The sequence below is a fragment of the Rattus rattus genome, chromosome 13 (assembly GCF_011064425.1).
Source record: "Rattus rattus isolate New Zealand chromosome 13, Rrattus_CSIRO_v1, whole genome shotgun sequence".
NCBI classification, from domain to species: Eukaryota; Metazoa; Chordata; class Mammalia; order Rodentia; family Muridae; genus Rattus; species Rattus rattus.
This window is the reverse complement of record NC_046166.1, coordinates 13,740,721-13,763,992: the sequence shown is the minus strand read 5'-3', so window position 1 is coordinate 13,763,992 and position 23,272 is coordinate 13,740,721. Positions and strand designations below refer to the sequence as shown.

The following is a 23,272-nucleotide window of genomic DNA, read 5'->3' as shown; positions in this document are numbered from 1 at the left end:
TAGCCAGGCGTGTGCCTCCTTCTGTTTAATAGTGTAGTGTGGGGGCATTTCATGTCTAGTGCCAAACGATCCCTCTGAAACAAACCCTTCGGAAATTTAAGCAAGAACGACTTCCAAGCATGATGTACTGGCTTGGGCCTGTTATCCTTGAAATAAGAGTGGATTAAAGGCTAACCTGGGTTCAGAGTAAGAGCTTGTCTCAAAAAAACCAACATAGGTAAAAAGGGGAAAAGTGATTTTAATAACAAAACACATGGTTACTTATGGTTACAGACAGATTTAGAGGCATAATTCGTTTGACATTAATCCACAAAAAGTAAGGCCCCTGCGGTCTCTGGTAAGAAGGCATTAAACTATGTGTATGAGTAAAGCACAAGTGACAAAAAAGTTACAAGTCTGAGGCGAAATTAACACATGAATAAAGGTATAGGCATTATTTGAAAGCACACGACAATGACTTGACAGTAAAGGTCCTAGGCTATCTACCTTGTGATTATGGGAGGATATTTGCACGTTATCTTTTCATTTGATAATCTGTAAATTGGCCAAAATAGTTCAGAACTTTTAGAACTCTAATGTGCAAAGTCTTCAAGAAAACATATCAAAGTATAAAACATCAAATATAAAATGGCATCTGATCAATCAACTGGACTTCACTGTGAGATGCTAGGGTCCAAGTAGCACAACGATGCCTTGTCGTTTCCAGAAATGATTAGCCCCACCAAAGGACTAACCGCTGCTTATGTTCATGAGGTACAGCTGGGAGAGGTGAAACGCAGGCGATAGAGCATAACTGGAGGAAGCAGGTCATTGGGAAAAACTGTTCTTGTGAAACGGTCTACTGGTTCCTCCTTATAACGCATACTCACTTCGTTTGAGTCCACAAAGTGACATGAACTCCTACACTTGATGACTTTCTTGCCACGATGAACTGAGAGTCAAAGGGAAGACATTCTCCCCCTATTAAGTTGTTTCAAGTGTTTGGCAACAATGAAAAGAATAGAAAAGATACAGTATAAACATCAAGGATAAAGCCCAGCATGGTGGCACACACCTTTATTCCAGCACTTGGGAAGCAGAGGCAGGTAGATCTCAAGGTTTGATGCCAGCCTGGTCTATGGAACCAGGATAGCCATGGCTACACAGAGAAACCCCGTCTCAAAAGAAAATCCAACAAGACAAAAATAAGGCAAAAACAAAAATATCAAAAAGAAGCTCCCACATGATATCAATAGAGAAGGCCTAAAAATAAAACTTCATTTTTCAACAGCTCATTAACATTACTCTAAAAACATATCAGGGATACATCTATGTATCCAACACAAGAAGAGAAGGAATAGACATGATGTGTAAAGACACAGCCCATTAAATCCACGCCTTACTGCTTAAAGACGCTCAGAGATTAGGAGCCAAAATTAGAAGTAAACATTCTAGAGATTTATCTTCTGAATTACTGACCACTTAATGTTTATTCACTGGGATCTTAAAAAGGACTAATGAATTCTGTTACTTCAGGGATTTTCATAAAGCTTTGTGAACTGTTTTGATAACTTTGTTAAACAACTTTTGATACTGGGTACCTTCTCAGAGGTTGGCCAACTGAAGACTTCTATATACATCCGTTTAAGGTATGTGTCTCTCTTGACATCATGTGGGAACTTGCCGCTATGGTATGAGCTATTATGTTTGTGACTACCACCAAGATGACTAGAGGCATTCCTGCAGACAACATGGCCCTGGTTCTCTGCCCTACGCACTGTCATGCTAAGAATGACGTGTTCTACACTTAGGAATTTCTTCTACTGTGAGTCTTCTCGTGTATTTTAAGGGAGCTGGACCGGGTAAAAGCTTTCCCACACTGCTTGCAAATGAAAGGTTTCTCACCAGTGTGAATTTGTTCATGTCTCTGACAATCACTTAAAGTATAAAAGGATTTCCCACACTGTTTACATACAAAAGGTTTCTCTCCGCTGTGAATCCTTTCATGACGTCGAAGGGAACTGTGACCAGTGAAGGCTTTTCCACATTGCTTACATTTGTACGGTTTTTCTCCAGTGTGAATCCGTTCATGTATTCTAAACTTACTAAAAGAAATGAAACCCTTCCCGCACTGCTCACATACACAGGGCTTTTCACCACTGTGAATCCTTTCGTGGTTTCGGAGGGCACTGGGATTAGTAAAGGCTTTCCCACAACTCTTACATACATGGGGTTTCTCACCAGTGTGAATTTGTTCATGTCTCTGACAGCCACTCAAAGAAGAGAAACCTTTCCCACAGTGCTTACACACATAGGGCTTTTCTCCACTGTGAATTCTTTCGTGGCGTCGAAGGGAACCATGACCCGTGAAGGCTTTACCACACAATTTACATACACAGTGTTTCTCTCCAGAATGAGTCCACTCATGTTTTCGAAAGTTACTGGAAGAAATGAAACCTTTTCCACACTGCTTACATTTATAGGGTTTCTCCCCACAGTGGATCCTTTCGTGGCACCGAAGGGAGGTATGACGAGTGAAGGCTTTTCCGCACTGCTTACATACATAGGGCTTCTCCCCACTGTGAATCCTTTCGTGGCATCGGAGGGAACTGTCAACACTGAAGACTTTCCCACACTGCTTACATTTATAGGGTTTCTCCCCAGTGTGAGTTCTCTCATGAATTCGGAGGGTGCTAGAAGAATTGAAACCTTTCCCGCATTGCAAACACACATGGGGCTTCTCGCCACTGTGAATCCTCTCATGATATCGAAGAGAACTGAGGGTAGTGAAGGCTTTCTCACACAGCTTACATACGTAGGGCTTCTCTCCGGTGTGACAGCGCTTATGTGTTTGAATGGAATTGTAATAACTGAAGGCTTTCCCACATTGCTTGCATACGTAAGGCTTTTCGCCGGTGTGACATCGTTTATGTGTCTGAAAGGAATAGTAGTAAGTGAAAGCTTTCCCACACTGCGTACACACGTAAGGCTTTTCTCCAGTGTGAGTTCTCTCGTGGTCTTGAAAGTTTGTCAAATAACTGAAAGCCTTACCACAGATATTACACCTGTACGGCTTCTCTCCAGTGTGGGTTCGTTCGTGTCTCCGGATGTTACTCAGAAAAGAAAAGGCTTTACCACATTGTGTACATAAATAGGGTTTCTCTCCAGTGTGAGTTCTTTCATGTTCTTGAAAGTTAGTCAAACAAGTGAAAGCCTTATCACATGTATTGCATCTGTACGGCTTCTCTCCAGTGTGAGTTCGTTCATGTCTTCTAATGTTGCTCAAAAAAGAAAAGGTTTTCCCACATTGTTTACACGCATAGGGTTTTTTCCCAGTGTAGATCTTTTCAACATACTGAAGAAAATCAGGATAAGGAAAGGCATCGCCATGCTGCTTACTTATGCACATTTCCTCCCTAGTTTCATCACTAGCACGCATTTGAATGTGATCACTACTTTTGAAGATTTTCCCACACTGGTTAAACTCACAGGATCTCTGTCTGCTGTCACTGTCTTCATGCTTCAGAAGGCATTCTGGATAAATGAAGGCTTTCTCACATTCTCCAAATGTGTACAGGTTCTCTCCACAGAGCTCATAGGCGGGAGGTTTGTGTGCAGTCTGAAGAGGTACAGATACATTAAGAGACGCGTGACTGATGAGCATGTTGTCCTTGTACACATGGTTTTCACAAAGCACTGTCCTGTGAGAAGTTTTCCTGTTTCCTGTGGTGTCTGGAATCTGTCCGAAGATTGCTTTACACTCACAGCCTTTGTGGCATTCCAACAGTCTTTCCACAACTCCATTTCTGTTTTAAAAAAAAAGGAAAGTATACCAATAAAGTTATAAATTCCCTACCAGCAGAATTCCCGAGAATTTTCGAATATGATTAAAGGTTCTCTAGGATGCAGAGATAGGTAATATTAAAATACTGTATTCGTATAGGATTTCTTTTTGTGTTAACATCTGTTATGTGCTATGTGTGTGTGGACGTGCTATGGTGGGCATGTGGAAGTAGGAGTCCAGCTTGTCGGAGCTGGTTCTCTTCTTCTGCAGTATGGGTCCCAAGGACTGAACTCAGGTCAAACTTGGCAGTGAACGCCTTTAGCTGATGAGTCATTTTGCTAGCCTAATCGTATGGGACTTCCTAATACTTCTGACAGGTTAACTATTTTGGAAACAATGACTATCTAAGTCTTATATATGTTTGAGGTCTTGCTACCTTCAAATTCAACTCCTAATAGCTGGACTCATATTTGCCTCTATATCCAGGCACTTGAGTATTCCTTATGCAAATACTGAAGCAAAAACTATTTTCTATTTAAAATTTTTTGTATACATCAGATTTCTTAAAGATTGTCCTCAGAGTAAACATAAAGTTCCTTTATATTTTCTTTATATTCCATACTCAAAGCTTGAAGGAAGGCACACACGTTATTTTTCATTAACTTTGTGCTTGGATACAAGTTTGTGTTGATGAAACCATTAGAAAGTATCACTTGCACCGCCAAGTCAATACTGTAAATATTTCCAATTCTGTATGCACCTTTTGGAAAGAGAAATGCTTTAAATTATACCACCTTGAAGTTGGGCTTACTTGGATAGTTGTCTTGACTTTAAAAACTACTGGCCATTTCCAGATTCTTGAGCTACGTTATCATGAGTTGGTAAAGTTACCTTTGATTTCTTCTAGAATATCTATGGTCATCATCTATGTTCTGGTCTTCTTGTGTTTTTCCTAGGATATAGACCCAGAGAAATCTGATTTAGTCATAATTGAAAAAAAAAAAAACCAAACAGATTCTACATAGACTCCTGGCATAACATGACCATGCCTGATAAAGCCACCAAAATTACCTTCCCGTATTACAAATCATGAAGCAACACTTTTGAGTAAGACAGATTTACAAGCTGACCGGGTTAAAGTATGATCTGGATCATACCTATGGCAGCCAGGTTCCTGAAGGTCTCCTCCATCACATCTCTGTGCAGCTTCTTTTGGGAGGGATCCAGTAAAGCCCATTCCTCCACAGTGAAGTTTACAGCCACATCTTCAAAGGTCACAGAGCCCTAAAACAGCCAAGGTATTTCCAGAAGATGAGACACACAAGACTGAAAATCTGTGCGTGTTCTTTTTTTTTTTTTTTTTTTTTTTGGTTCTTTTTTTCGGAGCTGGGGACCGAACCCAGGGCCTTGAGCTTCCTAGGTAAGCGCTCTACCACTGAGCTAAATCCCCAACCCCCTGTGCGTGTTCTTTAAATGTTCAATATATATCCCAGTCACCACACTCCTATTTTACATTCATAACTGTACTCTCTGACACAAAAATCCCCACGTTACCTTTGAAGCAACAAACACAACAACAACAAACACATACCAACTATGCTACTGGAATTTACGGTTTCCACTAGTGCACAAGTCTTCACCATTTTCCCCACAAACTACTACTACCAGAGCAGACAAGCGTTAACACCAGCTGCCTTAAGACTGCGTATACTTTAGAACAGATTCTGAGGGTGAGTGTCCTCATCCGATACTAGTTCACAAGGCCATAATGCTCTGCCTCGCTACAGCCCCGAAGCAATGGAGCCAAGGGACGGCAGAATGAATTATCTGAACCATGCCACAAAACAAACCTTTCAACTTTGTATAAATGACTTTCCTCAACACTGAGTAAAGAGCAAGTCTCGAGAAGTAAGGTTTACTTTGGATCAAGTCTTGAAAGGGTAGAGCCTATCACTGGGGTAAGGTCATGGCAGAAGTCATGGGGGTAGGATCGTGCAGTAGGGACTCCAAATCGGCAAAGATCAGAAAACAGAGCAGGGAATGCTGGTTTCCACTTGAACTCTTCCTTTTTCCTTTTTCATTCAGCCTGGGATCCCAGATCATGTTTATATGTAATGGTCGGTGTTGGGTGGATGGGCATCTTGGCACACCTGGAGGGATTTATTCTGATTATGTTCACTGATGTGAGATGATTCATTTTCATTGTCGGTGACCATCCTCTGGGCAGGGGACTCTGGGCTGTACTCTGGGCTGTATGAAATGGAGAAAATGGCAGAACATCGCCCGCATTCACTACATTCTTCTTCTGACTTCAGATGTGATTTGTTCAGCTGCCTCAAGTGACTTCTCCATGAGGAAGAATTCTATCTGAATTGTGAGTTAAGCCCTTCTGTTCTTCAGCAAGGAACTTCCTGATAATAACCTGAAAAGAAACTAAGAATGGTCCCACACAGATTCAGAGTGGGTATTTGTTCCTTAGTTACCTTTCTACAAACACTCTCAGAGACACTCCTCTGCGGTATGTTTCCGAGATGATTCCAAATTATGTCAACCTAACTAGGAGACTAACCATCACAAAAACCTTCAGTTGCTTTTCTCAGGTATATTGTAATAGGAACGCAAAGCTAATTAACATACTCCACTATCTAAAATAACGTTAGCAGATTGGTTAAGAACAGATCATGGTTGGTGCCTGGTTAAGTATAATCAAAGAGACTTCCTCTGGCAGCTGATGGGAACAGATACAGAGAATTGAAGCCAAACATCAGGCAGAGAGCCCAAACTGGAGATCTTCATTTTCTAGTTAAGGGGACCCCGTGGAAGAGGGGGAGGAAGAATTGCGGGAGCCAGAGGGGTTGAGGATACCAGGAGAACACAGCCCACAGACTCAACTAAGCAGGGCTCATAGGGGCTCACAGAGACTGAAGCAGTAATTTCAGAGCCTGCGTGGGCTTGCACTCGCTCCTCTGCACATATGTTACGCTTGGTGGTTTGTGAGACCCCAGACAGTGGGAGCGGGTGTGTCTCTGACGCTTTTGCCATCTCTTGGAACCCATGTCCTCCTACTGGGTGGCCTCACTGAGCCTTGACATGATGAGGAGTTGTGCCTAGTCTTACTGTATCTTGTTATGCTGTGTTTGGTCGATGTCCCTGGGAAGCCAGCTATTTTCTGGAGGAGGAATGGATGTGGGGGAGAGGGAAGGTGGGGAGGGAACAGGAAAGCGTGGAGGGATGTATATGGAGAGAAAAGTTCATGGATGGGTCTAGGAGATGGCTCAGTAAAGCATCCACTGTGCGAGCCTGAGTCTGAACTGCCAGAATCCAAGCAGAGCCAGAGATGGGAAGGCGTATTTATAATTTTTCCTGTGGAAACTTACAAAATCAAAATAAAGTTTAAATGCTTTCTTACTTTACAGGTAGAATCAAGGCATAATTACAGTAAAATCAAAGCAAGAAAACCAAAATCCAGCAATGGAAAACAAATCTTGTGGTTCAGTGTCCAAGGTCTAGGAACTCCTACAACAGGAGGGCGTGTAGAGCCAGGAGAATCCCTGGAAGCTGATTGGCCAGTTAGCCTGGACTATGCAGGAGTGAACAACAAAGATTGTCCTTTGACTTCTGTCTTAGTCAGGGTTTGTATTCCTGTACAAAACACCATGACCATGAAGCATGGGGAGGAAAGGGTTTATTCAGGTTAAACGTCCACATTGCTGTTCATCATCAAAGGAAGTCAGAACAGGAACTCATACAGGGCAGGAACCTGGAGACAGGAGCTGATGCAGAGGCCATGGAACGGTGCTGCTTACTGGCTTGCTTTCCCTGGCTTGCTTAACTTGCTTTCTTATAGAACCCAGGACAGGGTTGGGGATTTGGCTCAGTGGAAGAGCGCTTGCCTAGTAAGCGCAAGGCCCTGGGTTCGTTCTCCAGCTCCTAAAAAAAAAAAAGAACCAAAAAAAAAAAAAAAAAAAAAAAAAAAAACCCAGGACAGCACCACCCACAATGGGCTGGGTCCTCCACCCTTTATAACTAATTGAGAATATTCCACACAGCTGGATCTCATGGAGGCATTTCCTCAAGGGAGGCTCCTTTCTCTGTGATAACTGCACCTTGTGCCAAGTTGACACACAAACCAGCCAGTACAACTTCCAAATATAATTGTATGTGTAAGCATGCAGTGCGACATGCACACACACACACACACACAGAGAGAGAGAGAGAGAGAGAGAGAGAGAGAGAGAGAGAGAGAGAGAGAGAGAGAGAGAGATCCCAGGAAAGGTTAACTGTATTTAACCGACTCAAATGTAAAGAGTTGATTTATCACATAGATGGCATTCTACAATGGTGCCATAAACCATAATCTCTTTAATATAAAATTAAAAAACCCTGACATTTGGAAACATGCCTTGTATTTCCCCTTTCCACTAGCAAATATCAAGCTATCCATTAAAATAGAAAACAACAACAACTTTACTACTTTGAGACCATAGTTAAGTTTTGAATTTAAGACCATAAGAAATGGGTGTGGCCATTTAAATTATGGATATGACCCTATGCTTCACAGGAGGGCAGGGAGAGTCAGCCCTAGTTTGATTCTGTACAGGATGAAAACGAGGCAACTGACGAAAGGGAGTGGCTGTGGTTGGTAGCTCAGAAAAATCAAAGTTGACGGCCTTAAGAAACTAGGGAGAAAAACAACGCAGAGTTCCCCAATCTGCACCATGACTTGCGGAAGGAGAGTCTCCTCTCTGTATCAGTTAGATGAACGAGAAAACTACAACCCAGTGAGGAAAGGTGCAGGCTGCAGGTGAACAACGCAATAGGTGAGTCCCAGGGAACAATTAAGGAAAATGATATTACAACCCTAAAGATGTGCAACAGACTGGGGCTCCCAATTTTATAAAAAGCGCACCAGAGGCTGGTTCCCAGAACTTACATGGTGGCTCGCAACCACCCACAACTCCAGTTCCACAGTACCTACAGTGCCAGGGAATGCCCTCTTCTGACCTTCACAGGTATCAGCCATGCATACATATGCAGGCTATAAACTCGTGTGTGTGTGTGTGTGTGTGTGTGTTTATCTTTAAAAAGCATACTAGTGGAATTAAAGACACAGATTAACACTAATCCAGTTATTAGGTAATTTTAATAGCTGACTGTCTCGCATAGACAGGTTATCCGGATAAGAAATTAATTAATATTCCACCCAAGTATCACAGACTATACATTCTACTCAGCAGTCCATGGAAGCTTCTCAAAAACAGATCATATCTTGGGACATAAAACAAAGCTTTCCAAATTCTGAAAGGCTGAAATAACTCCATGGATTTTTACCTGTCCACTGTGCAATGAAACTTAAAGTCAACTGCAAAGAAATCTCTAGTAAGTACGCAAACTCACAGACATTAAACAACGCAGTATTGAATGACGAATGGGCTAAGGAGGAAATCAAAAAAGAAATCCAAAGACAACAAAACCTTTGAGACACAAAAACACAGTCCTATGAGGGGAGTCTATAGCTTTAAGTACATACATCAGAAAACCGGGAAGCCTGTTACTTCACAGTTCACAAAGGAACCCAAAGATAGTTAAACTGTCCCTAAGCTTAGAGACCATCTTACCTCATAAAATATATCACTCCAGAAACCGAGTAGAAGAACTCTTAGCAGACAAGAAATTTCATTTGGAAATTTTGTGTGGATCTCCACATTCCTCCTTTTCCTTCCTTCCACTTACCTGTTGATAAATAGCACTGACTATAGGACATCTCACAATGCTTTCTCTTCTTGAAGAACTTCTCCTTGTTCTTAAAATATCTATCCATGGGGTTGGGGATTTAGCTCAGTGGTAGAGCGCTTGCCTAGGAAGCTTAAGGGCCCTGGGTTCATCCCCAGCTCCGGAAAAAAAAAAAAAAAAAAGAAAAAAAAAAAAATATCTATCCATTTTTTAACTGATTACTCAGCAGGGTACAAACTAACAAAAGGCCCACTTTTGCCTCAAAACAATGACCTCATCAGTAAAAACAAAATCTGTACTAAGCAATGTTTCCGTAAGTTTCTCTACTTTTTCCAGCACCCCCGAGATGCTAGCACATCTTATACTGGGGCTTCCCCTCTATTACAATTCTCCTTTGAAATAAAAGTCATGTCCTATCTCACCCTTCATTCTACTTTAAATCAATGCCCACATCATTTCTAGGATAAAAACATTTGCTACTTCTCCTACCCCAACTACATGTGTATGGGGATACTCTCTTTTAATGAAGTTGTCAAACCATAAATATCTAAACATATAGGGATATTTAAGCCTAAGAAGTACTGGGATGGGAGTGGGGAAAGCAAATTAACGGATTTTTGATGTTGTTTCTAAAGACCATCAGAGGCTCTCAGGAATCTGAGTACTGGTGGATCCCTGGCCTCAGAGCCTGGGGCCTCTCCGCTCTCTGCACCGCGCACTCAGGAGTCCCGGGTGCAGACCTGCAGAGGCGATGGTGAGACGATGCCCGGGTCCCGCCACTCTGGGAGCAGAAGGGCCGAGGGCTCCTCCGCAGCCCTGCCCGCCCGCCTCGCTCACCCAGGGCTCACCATGTCTGCTCCCAGGGCCTCCATGAGCCCCGCGGCGGCTCACGGCCACGGAGGGTCAGTCGCCCCGGGCTTCCTCAGCTGATTTGACAGCAGCGTGCCGGAAGAGAGCGGGTGGCAGAGGCACTTCCGTTTTGCTCGCAGGAGCTCCTGATGGGACAGCGCACGCACGCGGCGCAGCGGACACTACGTCTGCGCCCGCGCTTCCTCAAAACTGTCCCTGCTAAAGTGTCACAAGGCTAGGGAGGTCCTCTTGTGCCAGTACAGATCTGCGGGTGTGTGGGTACCAGAAAGATGGCAGGGGAGGGACTTCCGCTCCGCCCGCCGGTACCCTGGTTCCAATAGCTCTCTGTCCACCCAAGGCCGTCAGCAATGCTCCTGGGGTTGGCGAGCCCACAGCTACAGAGGCTGAGCGACCTTTACTACCTGCCAAGACAATGTAATCCTGCGACAATCCTGGCTCAAGGAAAAAGGATGATGGATGAGGAACTTCCGCTCTGCTCTCCGACTGTCCTGATTGGACAGCTCATATCGCTTTCTGCCTTTCTGCCTCATCTAGTAACAGAATAAGCGATTGTCTCCCTATGCGACTGAGGAGAACCAAAATGACATATTCCAATCACAACCCTTTCTAGCTAGGTTTCTTTTCTTGTTGAAGACCAGTCCAGTTTGGCAGATAAGCACCGTAAAGCAGAAATCTCCAGGCTTTTCCAAGACAGAATCCGGTTCTGGACCTTTCTGGTTGCCGAATTCTAGAAATGACTTAGTGTCTTACAGAGAGAGACAGCCCTTTACCTCTGAGAACAGATGTATTTTCCGGAGAAGCAGTGTTCACCACCTGCTGGAGAGATTCTTTCAGAGACCTCCATTCAGGCAAAGCCAGGACACACACACACACACACACACACACACACACTGCTGCAGAAAAATTTTAGGCTGAATCAGTATGAAGCAAGACCAAAGTCTGAAAAGATAGTTTTAATTAGATCAAACAGTAGTATTACAAAAGGCATCATGAGTCTAGAGAGCAACTAAGAGCACTGGCTGATCTTACAGAAAAAGATTCCCAGTTCATTTCCCACATTTCACACAGAATGCATCAAGTCCAGTTCCAGGGGCTCTTAACATCTACCCTCTGGCCTCTGGGAGAGCATGTATGTGGTACATAGACATATACGCAGGCAAAACACTCAGAAGTGTAATATAAAGAATGTGGCTTCCTATCCATTCTTTGGGTGGGGAAAAGGAGTCATGGAGCTCATGGAAATTCCAGGCAGTAACTAGTAAGTGCCAGATATTAGAGTAGGGTTTCAAGTCAAGCTGAGATCAATCTGGGAACTTTTCTAGGATTCAGACAGGCTGCTTTGAGCAGTGATGAAGGTCAGGATAGAAAACCTGCCTTAAGTAGGGGGAGCCATGGACTATATCCGTAGCAGAGTAAACGAACATTTGAGTAGACCTAAATAAGTAAGGACATTGCAGTCACTTTCTTCCAACAGACAGAAATTACCTTCATACTATGTAGTACTTAAGGTGATGATAGTCTTACTGGGAATTCAGAGATGTCCCTAAATGTAATTTCAATGTGCAGGATATCACTGCATTACGCAAGTGCCCACAACCATCCAGATGTGGTAACACTTTTACTGGAACATAACTCCAACATTAACATCCAGGATGATGAAGGCTGCACACCGTTGATTAAGGTAGCTATTGGCCATCTGTTTTGGTATAAAATGGATTAGAGGTGTCCTTGTTTGGTTTCTGTTGCTGTGAGAAAACACTGAACAAAACCAACTGAGGAGAGGGAAAAGTTATTTAGCTTACATTTATTCATCCCAGTTGATCCTTGTGGGAAACCTGGTCAGGAGCTCAAATCAGGAACTCGAGGGAAGAACTAAACTAGAGACCAGGGGAGAATGCAGCCTTCCATGGCTTTTCCCAGGTTTGCTCATCATTTCTTCTACAACTGAGAACTTTCAACTCAGGCATGCCCCTGCCACAAGACCTTAGGCTTTCCTACTTCTATCTAAATAAAAAATAGTTCCACACAGTGCCCCAGAGGCCAGTCTGATAGAGACAATCCCTCAAGTGAGGATCTTTCCAGGTGTGTTAAGCCTGTGTCACATTGGCAAAAAGAACAAAATCTAACCAAACAAGCAATCTCTGCACTGTGACAGCCAACCAGCACAGACCTGAGTGCTTAGAACATCTGGGTGGGTTGGTAGAACCCCTTAACTCTACCACTTGGAAAAAGATGTGGTGGGGAGATCATTAAATGAGTCAAGCCTGAGTACTTAAGAAGACCTTGTGTCAAAATGGAGGGAAAATATGAATAACTAAAACTCTGTCTGATTTCAGGGTAACTATTCAGTGTAATGGTAGAAATGTCTCTCTTGGCTTCCTTGAAGTGAAGATGTATTTCTTTGTACAATTTCCACAGGCTGCGCAGCGGGACAACACACAGTGTGTTTGTGTATTGCTCAGGCACAATGCTAATCCAAATCTGATGGATTACAGTGGGAATACAGTCTTTCACCATGCCGTTTCCAGGGGCGGCATAGCAATTGTAAAGATGCTCCTGGAGTACAACGTAGATATTGAAGCCAAAACAAAGGTAAAGGTCATTCAACTTCATTCCCAATGCACTTCTAGCTATCACACTCAGACCTGTTTTCTACATGCAGAACCTCAAGCATTCTCTCCGAATGTGTTCAGAGGAGTGCTTTTTTTCTTTAAATATGTTTTTCATATTTTTTGGTAGTTAGTTCAAAAGAACACAGCATAGCACAGTTTGTCTCAGTATTGGCCTTGATTTTAAAATCAAAAATAAAAGATTTAGGACTACACACATATCACATATGTACAGACAATAAAAATAAATACATTTCAAGTTAAATGATTATAGAATAAATAGAAATGGACTGCTGAAAAGAAGGTACTAGTGTGGGTTTGGCTCAGGGATGAGGGTAGACAGGAAAAGGAGAGAGGTGACAGGCAAATTAGGAAATTTGATCATTGGAGAAAATATGCAAAAAAATATTTAAATTTTTAAAATGTTTTGGTATTCATAGAAGATGCTATAGCCCTTGGGAGATAATTCTTAGTTTAGAAAAGAAATGTATTTGAAGTGCAGATTGAGAAACTCTGCTCCAGATACCTCTTGAGCACACTCCTTCAACAGGGGCACACCAAACTTTATGTATCAGGGTTGTAGCCATGGAGGTCCTACTCTAAAGAGCCAAGACGATTGGAACCATTGAGTGTTTGGGGCGAGTTCTGTAGGGGAGTGGTGTTCATAGGCAGTATTGGACAGGGAAAAGATGTGTCAAACGGAAGAAGACAGCTGTGTGTGGGAAAGTGCAGCAGGTGTTGTTGTGGTAAAAAAAAAAAAAAATCAAAAAAGGCTCAACCAGTTCCTGTGCTTACTGCTCCACACTTTCTCTCCCAGGCTCCCTCTGACCCGGGCAGTCCTCCACCCAACCCTGCCCTCGTTCACAACTCCACCCCATCTCATACTGCCAAGGGCTACTCTCTGAGCCCTGCAGCAATCTCTCTACCCATCTAGTTCCCTAGGCGGGTCACTGCCTCACCAGTTTCATACAGAGACTGCCTATCTTACAGCTCTCTTACTTTGGACTCTGCTCACATTTCCAGCATCCACCCCTGGTCCCAGAGGCTACCCCCTTTTTTTTTTTTTTTTTTTTTTTTTTTTTTTTTTGTTCTTTTTTCGAGCTGGGGACCGAACCCAGGGCCTTGCCTTCCTAGGTAAGCGCCACCGCTGAGCTAAATCCCCAGCCCCGGCTACCCTCTCATAACTCCTGCCGCTGTTCTGTTTACATTCCCAACATCTGCCCTCTAATAGTTAAGTATAAACTCCCGACAACCCATTAAAGTCAAGACTCAACAAACTGCAACCCAACGATGTTAAATTCTCAATCCACAATTCATCCACACAATAAACTCACAACCAATTGATAAGGATACAAACTGCCCACCTAGATAAGATAAATTTGCCTATAGAACTCCATCCCAACTACCTTGGCACTTCAAGACCACCCAAATCTGGGTCATCCTCCATCTCCATCTTTGGTTCTTTTTTTTTTTTTTTTGGAGCTGGGGACCGAACTCAGGGCCTTGCGCTTCCTAGGCAAGCGCCTACCACTGAGCTAAATCCCCAACCGACTCCATCTCCATCTTGATTCTCCTTCCTTCTCCTTCTCTCCTGCCTTACAAAAGCTTTGTCCCCACCTTATTTTTTTTACTGTCCAATCATTGCCTTGACCTAACTTGTGCCAGCCCTCATGTTCATATAGACATCAAGCTACACTTCACCCTTTCTGTCTAATTAAAAAAACAATCTTGAAATCCTGTGGGGGAGAGAACTGGACACTCAGAAGTGTGGACAATCCTGAGAACTCTGAGAACTACTTCTGCCCACATTCCTGGCCCAAGAGGAACCCTTATAGTGCCCTCTGTACCTCTGGGCACAGGGACCTAGGAGCAGTCAGGGGCAGGACCCTTCAGGTTTCTGCCTGCGTTGAGAACTGAAAGCCAGTCACCAGGAGCACCAACACACCTGAGAGCAGAGGTAAGACCAACTCTTCTGCGCCAAGTGACCCTCCTGGAGGCTTCGGGTCACACAACCCTGGATCTGTTCCAAGATCCAGCTGAAAGAAAACAGGAGTCTACAGGAGTGCTGACACACAGGCCTACAGGAGGGTGAAGCCCTCAGAGACAGCAAAAGAAGCTAACACCAGAGACAAATTGATGAGGAAAGGCAAGCACAGGAAGCTAAGCAACAGAAACCAAGACTACTTGGCATCATCACAGCCCAGTTTTCCCACCAAAGCAAATACTGGGTATCCAAACACACCAGAAAAGCAAGATTTGGATTTAAAAATTACATCTCATGATGATGATAGAGGACTTTAAGAAGGACATAAATAACTCCCTTAAAAAAATACAGGACAACACAGGTAAACAAGTAAAAGCCCTTAAAGAGGAAACACAAAAATCCCTTAAAGAATTACAGGAAAGCAGCACAACCAAACAGGTGAAGGAATTGAATAAAACCATTCAGAATTTAAAAATGGAAATAGAAACAAAAGAGGAAGTATAAAGAGAGACAACCCTGGAGATAGAAAACATAGAAAAGAGATCAGGAGTCATAGACACAAGCATCACCAACAGAATACAAGAGATAGAAGAAGAATCTCAGGAACAGAAGATACCATAGAAAACATCAACACAACCATCAAAGATAATGTAAAATGCAAAAACTTCCTAGTCCAAAACATCCAGGAAATGCAGGTCACAATGAGAAGATCAAACCTAAGGATAATAGATATAGAAGAGAGCAAAGAATCCCAACTTAAAGGGCCAGAAAATATCTTCAACAAAATTATAGAAGAAAACTTCCCTAACCTAAAAAAGAGATGCTCATAAACATACAAGAAGCTTACAGAACTCCAAATAGATTGGACCAGAAGAGAAATTCCTCCCATCACATAATAGTCAAAACACCAAACGCACAAAACAAAGAAGGAATATTAAAAGTAGTAAAGGGAAAAGATCAAGTAACATATAAAGGTAGACCTATCAGAATTATACCAAACTTCTCAACAGAGACTATGAAAGTCAGAAGATCCTAGGCAGATGTCATACAGACCCTAAGAGAACACAAATGCCAGCCCAGGTTACTGTATCCAGAAAAACACTCAATTAACATAGATGGAGAAACCAAGATATTCCATAACAACCAAATTTACACAATATCGTTCTACAAATCCAACCCTACAAAGGATAATAGATGGAAAACTCCAACACAAGGAGAGAAACTACACCTTAGAAAAAGCAAGAAAGTAGTCTCCTAGCAATGAAACAAAAAGAAGAGAGTCATACAAACATAATTCCACCTGTAACAACAAAAATAACAGGAAACAACAATCACTATTCCTTAATATCTCTTAACATCAATGGACGCTATTCCCCAATAAAAGGCATAGACTAACAGACTGGATATGTAAATAGGACCCAGCATTTTGCTGCATACAGGAAACACATCTCAGAGACAAAGACAGACAATACCTCAGAGTAAAAGGCTGGAAAACAACTTTCCAAAAAGACGGTTTGAAGAAACAAGCAGGAGTAGCCATCTTAATATCAAATAAAATTGACTTTCAACCAAAAGTTATCAAAAAATAAGGAAGGACACTTCATATTCATCAAAGGACCAATCACCAAATCACCAAAATGACCTCTCAATCCTAAATATCTTTGCTCCAAATGCAAGGGCACTTACATACATAAAAGAAACTTTACTGAAGCTCAAAGCACACATTGCGCCTCACAAAATAATAGTAGGAGATTTCAACACCCCACTCTCATCAATGGACAGATCATGGAAAGAGAAACTAAGCAGAGACATAGAGAAACTAAGAGAAGAAATGAGCCAAATGGATTTAACTATAGAACATTTCATTCTAAAACAAAAGAATATACCTTCTTCTCAGCACCTCGTGGTACCTTCTCCAAAATTGACCATATAATCGGTAACAAAACAGTCCTCAACAGATACAAGAGGATTGAAATAATCTCATGCATCTTATCAGATCACCACGACTAACGCTGGTCTTCAATAACAGCAATAACGACAGAAAGTCGACATACAAGTGAAAGTTGAACAACATTATACTCAATGACAACTTGGTCAAGGAAGAAGTAAAGAAAGAAACTAAAGACTTCTTAGAATTTAATGAAAATGAAGACATAACATATCCAAACTTATGGGACACAATGAAAGCTGTGCAAAGAGGAAAACTCATAGCTCTGAGTGCCTCCAAAAAGAAACTGGAGAAGCATATATCAGCAGCTTGACAGCACACCTAAAAGCTCTAGAACATAAAGAAGCAAATACACCCAAGAGGAGTAGATGGCAGGAAATAATCAAACTCAGGGCTGAAATCAACCAAGTAGAAACAAGGACTATACAAAGAATCAGCACAACCAGGAGCTGGTTCTTTGAGAATATCAACAAGATAGATAAACCCTTAGCCAGACTAACCAGAGGGCACAGAGATTATATCCAAATTAACAAAATAAGAAATGAATAGGGAGACATAACAACAGAATCTGAGGAAATTAAAAAAATATTCAGATCCTACTTCAAAAGCCTATATTCAACAAAACTGGAAAATCTGGAGGAAATGGACAATTTTCTAGACAGATACCAAAGATAAATCAAGATCAGATAAACCATCTAAACAATCCCATAACCATAAAGAAATAGAAGCAGTCATTAAAAGTCTCTGAACCAAAAAGAGCCCAGGTCCAGACGGGTTCAGTGCAGAATTCTATCAGACCTTCAAAGAAGACCTAATACCAGTACTCTCCAAACTATTCCACAAAAGAGAAACAGAAGGAACACTACCCAATTCCTTCTATGAAGCCACAATTACTCTTATACCTAAACCACACAAAGACCCAACAAAGAAAGAAAACATCAGACCAATTTCCCTTATGAATATCGTCGAAAAAATACTCAATAAAATTCTGGCAAACCAACTCCAAGAACACATCAAAACAATGATCCATCATGATCAAGTAGGCTTCATCCCAGGGATGCTGGGATGGTTTAATATACGGAAATCGACATAATCTACTATGTAAACAAATTCAAAAGAAAAAACCCACATGATCATTATATGCTGAGAAAGCATTTGACAAAATTCAACACCCCTTCATGTTAAAAGTCCTGGAAAGATCAGGAATTCAAGGCCCATACCTAAATACAGTAAAAGCCATATACAGCAAACCAGTAGCCAACATTAAACTAAATGGAGAGAAACTTGAAGCAATCCCACTAAAATCAGGGCCTAGACAAGGCTGCCCACTGTCTTCCTACCTATTCAATATAGTACTCAAAGTCCTAGCCAGAGCAATCAGAAAACAAAAGGAAGTCAAGGGATACAAATTGGAAAGGAAGAGGTCAAAATTTGCAGATGATATGATAGTGTACTTAAGTGACCCAAAAAATTACACCAGAGACCTCCTAAACCTGATAAACAACTTCAGCAAAGTGGCTGGGTATGAAATTAACTCAAACAAGTCAGTAGCCTTCCTCTACACAAAAGATAAACAGGCTGAGAAAGAAATTAGGGAAATGACACCCTTCACAATAGTCACAAATTATATAAAATACCTCGGTGTGACTCTAACCAAGCAAGTGAAAGATCTGTATGACAAGAACTTCAAGTCTCTGAAGAAAGAAATTGAAGAAGATCTCAGAAGATGGAAAGATCTCCCATGCTCATGGATTGGCAGGATTAATATAGTAAAAATGACCATCTTGTCAAAAGCAATCTACAGGGTTGGGGATTTAGCTCAGTGGTAGAGTGCTTGCCTAGCAAGCACAAGGCCCTGGGTTCGGTCCCCAGCTCCGGAAAAAAAAAAAAAAAAGCAATCTACAGATTCAATGCAATCCCCATCAAAATTCTAATTCAATTCTTCATAGAGTTGGAAGAGCAATTTGCAAATTCATTTGGAAAAACAAAAAACCCAGGGTAGCAAAAACTATCCTCAAAAATAAAACAACTTCTGGGGGAAATCATCATCCCTAACCTCAAGCTGTATCACAGAGCAGTAGTGATAAAAACTGCATGGTATTGGTACAGAGAAAGGCAGGTAGATTAGTGGAATAGAATTGAAGACCCAGAAATGAAACAACACATCTATAGTCACTTGATCTTTGACAAAGGAGCTAAAACCATCCAGTGGAAAAAAGACAGCATTTTCAACAAATGGTGCTGGTTCAATAGGAGGTCAGCATAGAAGAATGCAAAAAAATAAAAAAACAAAACATGTGGTTTAAGCACTAGACACTGGAAGTTGCAAGAGCTTTTAAACACCCAAAACACCAAATACGAATTTATTTTATCTTTTTCAACTAATGGTGCTGGCTCAACTGGAAGTCAGCATATAGAAGAATGCAAATTGACCCATTCTTATCATCCTCTACAAAGCTTAAGTCTAAGTGGATCAAGGACTCCACATAAAACCAGATACACTCAAACTAATAGAACAAAAAGTGGGGAAGAGCATCGAACACATGGGCATTGGGGAAATTTTCCTGAACAAAACACCAATGGCTCATGCTCTAAGATCAAGAATCGACAAATGGGACCTCATAATACCACAAAGCTTCAGTAATGCAAAGGACACTGTCATTAGGACAAAACGGCAACCAACAGATTGGGGAAAGATTTTTACCAATCCTACAACTGACAGAGGGCCAATATCCAAAATATACAAAGAATTCAAGAAGTTAGACTCCAGAGAGCCAATAACACCATTAAAAATGGGGTACAGAACTGAACTAAGAATTCTCAGCTGAGGAATAGAGAATGGCTGAGAAGCACCTAAAGAAATGTTCAACTTCCTTAGTCATCAGGGAAATGCAAATCAAAACAACTCTGAGATTCTACCTCACCACAGTCAAAATGGCTAAGATCAAAACCTCAGGTGACAACAGATGCTAGTGAGGATGTGGAGAAAGAGGAACACTCCTCCATTGTTGGTTGAATTGCAGACTGGTACAACCATTCTGGAAATCAGTCTGGAGGTTCCTCAGAAAATTGGACATTGCACTACCTGAGGACCCAGCTATACCTCTCCTGGGCAAAGACCCAAAAGATGCCCCAACATATAAAAAAGACACATGCTCCACTATGTTCATAGCAGCCTTATTTATAATAGCCAGAAGCTGGAAAGAACCCAGGTGCCCTTCAACAGAGGAATGGATACAGAACATGTGGTTCACCTACACACTGGCATACTACTCAGCTATCAAAAACAATGACATCATGAAATTCATAGGCAAATGGAATGAACTAGAAAATATTAACCTGAGTGAGGTAACCTAATGACAAAAAACACCTGGTATGTGGTATGCACTCATTGATAAGTGGATATTAGTCCAAAAGCTTGAATTCTCCAAGATACAATCCACAAACCACATAAAGCTCAAGAAGAAGGACAACCAAAGTGCAGATGCATCAGTTCTTCTTAAAAGGAGGAACAAAAATATTCATAGGAGGGGATATGGAGACAAAGGTTGGAGCAGATGGATGCGGGTGAGGGGTCTGCAAGTGCCCAAGCCGGTAGCATTAGGTGTGGAGCAGTGTGAGCAGCTTCTGCTGGGCAGACCACAGGCCAGCTTATTCTTGGCCCAGCACACAGAGTGCAAGCCCTGGGACAGACAGGGGAGGCAGTGGGGACAGTCTCTGAGGAGGGCAACCAAATGGACACGGCAGCTCACAAACGCTGAGATTGCGACCACTCTGTAGTTCAAGAGTCAGGACTTGCTCTGAAGTTTGGACGTCTTGCATATGTGCCTTAAGGGACTTTGGGGACCACTGTGTCCCAACCACAGATGGAAACTTGGAAACTGGAAAGACCTGCACAGATCTGCCCAGAGACTGAGCAACACCCTGACACCAGGAAGGCCACCCTGCTCTACTCTACGAGCTGCCCCAACCCTGCACAGGCCTCACACCTCCCCATATCCCTCCCCCGACTCCTCCTTGCCTTGCTTCCCGCCTACTATCTTCTGACTTTGCCTCTTCTGCCCTTTGATCTCAAGGGCAAACCCTTTCTGGAATCAGAAGGGATATGTCCTGCTTGTGGAAGGCTGGGCAGCAGCAATGGTTTCTTCAAATGAAGGAAGAACTCCAGCTCCCTGCCCATGGGCCCTGAGCCCAGACCTGGGATGGGGGTGGTGCATGCATGACTTGGGCCTTCAGGGACCCAGGGTAACAGCTGATAGAGTGGACTAGGATATTCATTGCTACCTATGAGGTCAGAGTCCAGGGTCAGTCCATGTATAGTCTTTAGGTAGTGGCTTAGTCCCTGGAAGCTCTGGTTGCTTGGCATTGTTGTACATATGGGGTCTCGAGCCCCTTCAATCTCTTCCAGTTCTTTCTCTGATTCCTTCAACGGGGGTCCTATTCTCAGTTCAGTGGTTTGCTGCTGACATTCGCCTCTGTATTTGCTGTATTCTGGCTGTGTCTCTCAGGAGCTATCTACACTTCTGCACTTCTTTGCTTCATCCATCTTGTCTAATTGGGTGGCTGTATATATATGGGCCACATGTGGGGCAGGCTCTGAATGGGTGTCCCTTCAGTCTCTGTTTTAATCTTTGCCTCTCTCTTCCCTGCCAAAGGTATTCTTGTTCCCCTTTTAAAGAAGGAGTGAAGCATTCACATTTTGATCATCCGTCTTGAGTTTCATTTGTTCTAGGCATCTAGGGTAATTCTAGAGTGGACAGTGAGGAGACAGGTACACAGCCTGGAGTTGGTATCTAGGTCCAGGACAGAGATGGGGATACTCACGCGTGCGTGTACACACACACACACACACACACACACACACAAACACAGGTCTGTTGTGTTTATTGGAAAGCACTTAATTCATACCAGAAACTGTCTTGTGGGACAGCAGAAGGCCTTGTTTGGTACACACCTCCAGGGCCACCTTGTAATTCTGGTGATGCTGTTCAACTGTTGGGTAATGGTGAACTGGGCACTGGTTCTCACTTTGGGAACCATTACTATTACTATGATAAGCACAAAGACCAAAAGCAACATAGGGAGGGAACATTTATTTTGGGTCATGGTCTATGGGCTATATGGGCTATGTGGGTGTTGGGAACCAAAGCCAGGTGCTCCGTTAGAGCATCAAGCCCTCTTAACTGTGGAGACATCTCTGCGGCCTTTTAATGAGACAGTTTCACTGGGTAGCCCTGGATGGCCTTGAACCCCCTGTGCCAGGAAGAACAGCTGACCCACACTGTCTAGGCCTGGATGCCACCTCCAGGACAAGCCTCCATCCACTGCCACCCCTCAGCTGCATTCTGAGGATGGTACTTCAAGACACTGTGCAGAGATTGTGTGGCCTAGGCCGGATGTGGCAGGTCTCTGAGCCAGTCCTGGAGAGCCCAGGCCCAGAAGTGAGCAACCTCCCCTGTAGTAACAGCTTGGCTACTTGTGTTGCTGAGCGACCTTACAACCTTTACAGCTATCAGCCCCAGAAGGCTCCCTTCCCTCCTTCTAAAACCCTCCTGCTGCCTCCCAAATGCTGGGATGGAAGGCCTGTGCCATCAAGCCTTGCCCAGTCTGTGTCCTGGATGTTTGAGGAAATTATAACAAGAGAGACTGCCTGCATGTTTGATTCAAATAGAATTTGTTTCCTCAGTCCTTTGGATTAAACATAAGCCTTGTACATGCTAGGCAAGCCTACCTGAGTCCCACCCCCATTCCTTTTGATATTTATTTACCCACGTATTTATGTACTCAGTGTGTGTGTGTGTGTGACAGCCCAAGTGTGTAGAGCTGAGGAAAACTTGCAGGCAGGAGTCTGTCCTCTCCTCCCAGCATGTGTTGTTTCAGGGACAAAACTCAGGTCATCAGGTATGGCAGCCAGCACCTTTACCTGCTGAGCCACCACGGACATCAGAATGTGTTCCCTCTTTCTCTGCCTACATCTTGACACCTTACTCTGCTTGGGAATCCAATGGCCTCTGCACACACTGAGGGAGAGAGGAGAGAGGTAAGTATGTGTGGTGCATGTATGGTAGTTGTACCAGGATGGTTTTACAGAGACAGATTAGACACAGGTGAAGACAGAACAAGCCAGAGGATGAGAAGGAGCCAGAGGCTTAGGACATACTCCAAGGTTAGTGTGAGACCAAGCAGAGCAAATCCATCAGCAGGAAGAAGGGGATTCAGTCAGTCACCCTGGAAGATTACAGTGTAGGGAGGCTTGCAGCTGTCTGATAGAACAGAGAAAACAAGGCTGTGGGTTCAGTTCAAGGGGTGTGGCTCGCAGGCTCTCATCTCAACCCTTCATCTGAGGAAATAAAGTGACATTGACA

General features: G+C 42.9%; 1 protein-coding gene across 6 annotated transcripts; it reads right to left on the bottom strand.

Annotated features, from left to right (window-relative positions):
* Window positions 1–909: 909 nt before the first annotated feature.
* Window positions 910–10,793, bottom strand: LOC116914654 (zinc finger protein 14-like). Of its 6 annotated transcripts, XM_032919052.1 has the most exons (5): window positions 10,345–10,793; window positions 5,614–6,109; window positions 4,921–5,047; window positions 4,655–4,715; window positions 910–3,785 (listed from the first exon to the last, which is right to left on the bottom strand). In XM_032919052.1, the coding sequence occupies exons 3-5, from the start codon at window positions 4,952–4,954 to the stop codon at window positions 1,787–1,789; spliced, it is 2,094 nt and encodes a 697-aa protein (XP_032774943.1). In that variant the 5' UTR covers window positions 4,955–5,047; window positions 5,614–6,109; window positions 10,345–10,793; the 3' UTR covers window positions 910–1,786. The 6 variants fall into 6 exon arrangements, with proteins under 6 accessions (XP_032774943.1, XP_032774942.1, XP_032774946.1 ...); XM_032919051.1 differs by lacking the exon at window positions 5,614–6,109; XM_032919055.1 differs by lacking the exons at window positions 5,614–6,109; window positions 10,345–10,793 and adding an exon at window positions 10,237–10,333.
* Between the last annotated feature and the right edge of the window lie 12,479 nt (window positions 10,794–23,272).

Bases quoted from the DNA above. Each gene is read 5' to 3' on its own strand.
- LOC116914654 (XM_032919050.1), bottom strand. From the start codon at position 5,979: ATGGTCACCGACAATGAAAATGAATCATCTCACATCAGTGAACATAAT. The intron at 5,048-5,913 runs GTGTGCCAAGAT...TGGCTGTTTTAG, and splicing joins ATCAGAATAAATCCCTCCAG to GGCTCTGTGACCTTTGAAGA. The intron at 3,786-4,654 runs GTAACTTTACCA...TTTTTAAAACAG, and splicing joins TATTCTAGAAGAAATCAAAG to AAATGGAGTTGTGGAAAGAC.